This window comes from Papilio machaon, chromosome 2 (genome assembly GCF_912999745.1).
Source record: "Papilio machaon chromosome 2, ilPapMach1.1, whole genome shotgun sequence".
Lineage (NCBI taxonomy): Eukaryota > Metazoa > Arthropoda > Insecta > Lepidoptera > Papilionidae > Papilio > Papilio machaon.
In genome coordinates, this window is record NC_059987.1 from 884,234 (window position 1) to 890,233 (window position 6,000).

The following is a 6,000-nucleotide window of genomic DNA, read 5'->3' on the forward strand; positions in this document are numbered from 1 at the left end:
AGTCAAAGTGCTGACTACTTTTAAAGACCAATGGAAGAACCATAGAGCGCTGGAAGCAAGGGTTACCTCTTTTTTTCACAACCCTAGTTGAGAACCCTATCAGAATATTTGACAATGGAGTCAATTGTAACTGTAGGTAAACTTTATTATAAATTTACGCGAAGCAGTAACAACCCTAGGTGCTAAGTAGCTCTCATTTAAATATGCAAGTCAGAAATGTGTACGTTATGTTGACATAAGTTTCATTTCATGTTAGGTCTTCCTTTGTAAATGTGGACCCCTACAGATCTAAGCTTTACACTTTACGCTTCAATTTTTTGTACCTCTTAGACAAAGAAAATAAAAGACAAAACAGATATTTTCTTCAATTTACGAAATATAAATAATATCTAGCTTTTATTCGGATAACACAAAAAATTTAAGTTAAAAACAAAACTTCCCCAGCATTGAATTACGTAAAGTTTTAAAACATTTCAATTATTCAGACAGGCTGACGTATGAATGCAAAGTTCAGAACGAAAACGAGAAAAAGTATAGGAGAGCTTTCAACTCTTCATAATTTCGCAACGCAGCCGCGTCCGTAATGAAAATAGTTCCTCGAGCATTGCAGGAAAATGGTTACATAGGTAAAATGTATTCCTGTTTAAACTATCTTTATATTGAAATTGCATTTTAAGTTGATCAGTTTTAAGATCGAACACTGTAACTCGACTACTGTAAAGTTATGAACACTGAAAGATTGCTCCAATTTTAAAGTAATAAGAGTAAGTATAACTCTGTTGTTCAAAATAAAAATGTGTTTTGTAGAAAATCAAAATAGGTTGCATTTAAAACAAGTAAAAGGTTAATCAGTCAATGCCGTTCAACGGCCCATCACATTCACAATAGGATATGAATAGATGACATTGTGTACTACTTGGCTGGACCCTTGATCACTACAACTGCCAATATACTAGCTAAATACATATCAAACTAGCTTTTACCCGCGACTCCGTCCGCGCGGAACAAAAAAAATGCACACAAGATAACAAAAGTTCCTATGTCCGTCTCCTAGTTCTAAGCTACCTCCCCATCAATTTTCAGCTAAATCAGTTCGACCGATCTTGAGTTATAAATAGTGTAACTAACACGACTTTCTTTTATATATATACTAGCTTTTACCCGCGACTCCATCCGCGCGGAAAAAAAAAATAGAAAGCGGGGTAAAAATTATCCTATGTCCTTTTCCTGGTCCTAAGCTACCTGCCCACCAATTTTCAGTCAAATCGATTCAGCCGTTCTTGAGTTATAAATGGTGTAACTAACACAACTTTCTTTTATATATATATAGATAAGATATTTTTTATGAAACATTTACGTCATATAGTAGGTTCACAGCACTAATAAGAACCTTTCTTTCGTAATATTACATTCGATTATAAGTAATAAGTATCATGGACAACATCTAGTTGAACGCGAGACCTCTGACAGACCTTTCTGCCGTTTAAACATACGTACATAGTAATACAATGGCAGCGAGCCAGCAACCTTCGTCATATTGTTTACATTTCACTATATACTGGCTTTATTAACCGGTATACTATTAAATAAACTATGGAATTAAAATTATAAACAAACATTTAAATTCATATGCCTATTTACTAGCGACATTTTGGTAATGTTCATGGACATTTTATTAATTAATCGAGATCAGATTTCATGAATTCCTGGCGACGAATATGAAGAAGAGATATGAACGATCTGCTACTTACTAACCTTAAGTTAACTTCATTATTTTATCCATTACTAGATGAAATCGTAAAATGTTTAAGGAGACAAGTACTTCCAATTCTTATTTTTGTCTTTGTCTACTCCATTAAGAAAGAAGAGAGTTATTTATTTACATGTACGCAATCCAATACTGCAGGTAAACAGCTAGTGCAAGCGGCGCCCGGCTGAAATACGTCAATTTGTCCTCGGGGAGTAATCAAGTTTCGTTTGTACGGGATCCCTTTTCAGAGGGAACAGCGAAGAGGGTTCGCAGGACACGAGCACAGGAAATGAACGCTGTCGAAGGCTTTCCTATTGCTTGCTAGTTTTTCCCCTACGATCGATAATTTTTTTTCACGAAGTGTTTTTCGTGGTTAATGTAAATATTTGGTATATAATGTTCGAATAATGGGTTATTTTACGTCGTCTATATGCTACTTGAGGTGGTAGCTTATATACTTCCAACGGTTGTTTATAAACACACAAATCATTTACTATTATTGTTTGCTATATAAAAAGAACAGTACTGTAATTCTTAAACTTTCCATTAGAGAGCGCCACCGCTTGCGATATGGAGGCCCGAAAATTTGAAAATTGGGTAATAGAGCGATTGTTACGCGAAAGGTCGGAGGTTCATTTAACTCTATTTCTGTAACAACCTTTTCCTACCAAGCGTGAAGACTTGTTTCAAATTTTTCACTCAGTCACATTTAATTTAATTTCTTTATAAATCATATTTCTGTGTTATTAGGTCAACAACTATAGTCTGACCTAATACTATCTGGCAAGATTGAGCTAACGCGGACTGGCGCGACGCCGCAGAATATGTTCACAGCACTGATCAATGTTTATTGCCGACCTATTTAAATTTTAACCTTTGTATTAACAAACTAAATTACAAACAGATTTCAATTAACAATTATTTATAATTCGCCGGTTTCAGAAAGACAAATATCAGAATTATGAAACGCATTTAAATTGTTTGTGAGACATCATAATTAATTAATTAAGAAACGGCTTAACTCACGTTTGATCGTCCGGTGACGGCACCGACTAGTTTCGGACCCATCGGTCCATCTTCAGGGCGTGTGTTTATTCCGAGGACTTCGCGGTCGCGTCGCGTCTCGCAGTGCGAGGATTATCAATAAAATAATTTATCATTTGGTCAATAACAAAAAAAAAATTGGAAAATGTTTTAACAATATTTGATAAAAGACGAGAAAGATTTTTTTCTTATATACTAATGGTACGTACACGAAGACGGGACAAAGCTTTAGGAAATTAATTTAAAAAAAAAACTTCATTTCCAAAGAACAATTTAAGGAAACAGTGTGGTCACTGTTTCCTTAAATTGTTCTTTAGTAGTAGGTTTAGCATTGAGTATACTATCCAAGGAACAGCCTACTTAATGAATATCTTAACATGGACCTACAATCCTGCCTTTCAGCGAGTAAGGAGTCTCAAGGAAAGTCGGTCTTGCGCGCATTCAGAGCGGACGAGCATTTTTTATAAATTTTTAATGTAGCTAAATGAAACTGCGAAATAAGATACACGACTAGAAAAAGTGGCACTTGTACCTATTAAATGTTTTAATTATCAAAAGTTTTTTAAATCAAAACATTAATTATGTAATAAACATCGCGTAAAACTGCAAATATCAAGTAACTTTAAAATTCGAATTTTTAAAAAAGCAATGTATATATTAGATTATTTTACAACAATGTGCAATAAATGTATGATGTAGTTCCATCATATCACATATCTCTTATTTATTTTGTTTGCTTCACAATAAAACATTGATACATATGACAATGGCAGTACATAGTTTACTGAAATAGCATAAATATACATATATCTGCATTTAACTATGCTTAATGGTGTCGGTAGGCGCCAATACTGATTGCGGGACATATAATGCTTGTGGTATGTTCATATATAATATACTAGCTTTTACCCGCGACTCCGTCCGCGCGGAATAAAAAATAGAAAACGGGGTAAAAATTATCCTATATCCGTTTCCTGGTTCTAAGCTACCTGCCCACCAATTTTCAGTCAAATCGATTCAGCCGTTCTTGAGTTATAAATAGTGTAACTAACACGACTTTCTTTTATATATATAGATAATATATTATTACATCTGGAGAAATTAATCATAAGGACTAATTTTGCCTGTATATATTAACAAAATATTATATACCATCAAATAAAATGTAGTTGATAGGATCTCAATTCTTCTGTCTAATGTTCCTACAATTTCATACAGTATTGAGTAAAAAAAAAATTAAAAGCACTCATACTATTATCCCAGTAAAGCAGACATTAATAACATAATATATCAAACTATTCTACAAAGAGTTTAATTATGATGTATCTTGAGATTTAACTCTTTTTGTCACATAAATTGACAGACAAAAATACTTAAAGCTTTATATTAATATACATACTTGGGTGCCGGTTCTCCTTCTGCTTCACATTCAATGATGAACGGTTTGTCCACTTCTCCTTGCTGCGCAACTTGGAACAGCAACTCCTCTACTGTAGGCTGCTTTACAATTCTTGGTGGTGACGTCACTGCCCAACAAAGTAAAGGATCATTTACTTACAAGGGGAGTCAATAGCACTGAATGGTGTTAATATTATACACATCTTAGATATAGAAATATAAGTTAGAGACAAAATATGCTTATGTCTATCTCCAAAAGAGCCTCCGACACAAAAAAGGTATCCTTTTACTCAATTTAGCCTTTGATAAGATCAAGAGGTGAGCTAGTCAAACTTTTAAATCTTAATCTTACATATTTATAAATTTAATCTATATTTGTATTTTTTTATTTTTTTTATTTAAATAAAATAATTATATTTAAAGATATTGTGTTCAAATATAAAGGGATCAGATGACAAAGATGAAATCATAGCAAGACAAGGACATAACAATTGAGCAATTGCTAATCTAGATCATTGTCTAATGTGGTTTTTATTGAATTACTTCTCTCATTCATTGTTATGAATACATCCCATTCATAACTCTAATAGTGAATGGAATTGGTATCTTACAATTCCAATCAATATTTAGTACTCACTTTGTATATAACATTTTCAATGTGTGTGGATATTGAAGATAAATAAAAAAATATACAATGTAAAATGTATTATTTATATTAAATTATATAGCAATTAAATGAACAATATTGATAACAAGGTGGTGCCTAAGGAATATAGAATATGAAAGCAGCAAGAAGCTGAAGTTTTTATATTTTATTTTATAAATAAAGCATGAATCCCTATTTATTGCTATTGCTAGTATTTTATGTGCATTTTTATTTTCTCATTGGAATCCAACTGATAAAACATGTTTTACTACTAAAGAATGTATGAAATACAGATTTTTTTATATTGACTGAGTGAAACTACCATTTATCATCATCACATCAATTTGAATAGTTACAAATTTTCATTGTTTTTATTATACAAAGTTTTCATAAGCTTTATGGTTAAATTTAAAAATTGATATTTGGAAAAATAATAACAATTACTGTATTATGGTAGATGGTAGATTATTATGGTAAAAAAAGTAGATGTTTCCATTATATGAAGATCGATTTTGATTCTAATTGGTAAAAGTTGAATGAACTTATTGCATACAAACAAGCGCAATAAACAATTGCCAAGGTATGATAGTGCAGACGTGAAATACTCACATAGCGCTGCCGCCTGGGACACTATCACGAACAAACAAATCAACTTATATGTATCCATGGTTGACGTGTTCCGCAGCCTCGTTTATCTAGTAAGAAACGAAACAAACCATTTAAGAGAGGCTAAAACACATTTCTCCGGCCCCGGCACACCGCACACATGTCTACCACACTCGATGACCTAATCCGAGTAAAGCTTTTAAAATGACAACACCCACTAAAAATAGACGCGTAGGGAAATTGTAAATAACATTTAAGTATACACAAATAATTTAAAAACTATTAACACGAAACGAAAACATTTGAGTAAAACATAAGATAATAAATGTAACAAATACGCAAAAATTTATAGTTTCAGTTGAGAACACTTAGGTCGATGGTTCAGTTAGTCTTAAGCCGAATAATATTGCTAATAACTATAGGTATTTTGTTTATAATTTTATTACCTAAATGTGTTTCTTATAAAAATATCATTTCGGTAATTCCAAACGAACTATATTTACTGATTTAAAGGCGGGGCCTTTGAGATTCTCGTTTTCGACAGTGATCAATTCGA

At 32.5% G+C, this 6,000-nt stretch overlaps 1 protein-coding gene across 2 annotated transcripts in view; it reads right to left on the reverse strand.

Annotated features, from left to right (window-relative positions):
• Positions 1-6,000, reverse strand: part of LOC106716072 (neuroglian) — a 31,231-nt gene extending 25,231 nt beyond the window's left edge. The window contains exons 1-3 of one of the 2 annotated variants that reach the window (XM_045681001.1): positions 5,891-6,000; positions 5,448-5,533; positions 4,194-4,320 (exon numbers count right to left, since the gene is read on the reverse strand). In XM_045681001.1, the coding sequence (XP_045536957.1) occupies positions 4,194-4,320; positions 5,448-5,505 (185 nt within the window). In that variant the 5' untranslated portion in view covers positions 5,506-5,533; positions 5,891-6,000. Of the gene's footprint in view, positions 1-4,193; positions 4,321-5,447; positions 5,534-5,890 lie in introns of those variants that run through there. The other variant, XM_045681003.1, reaches the window with a different exon arrangement.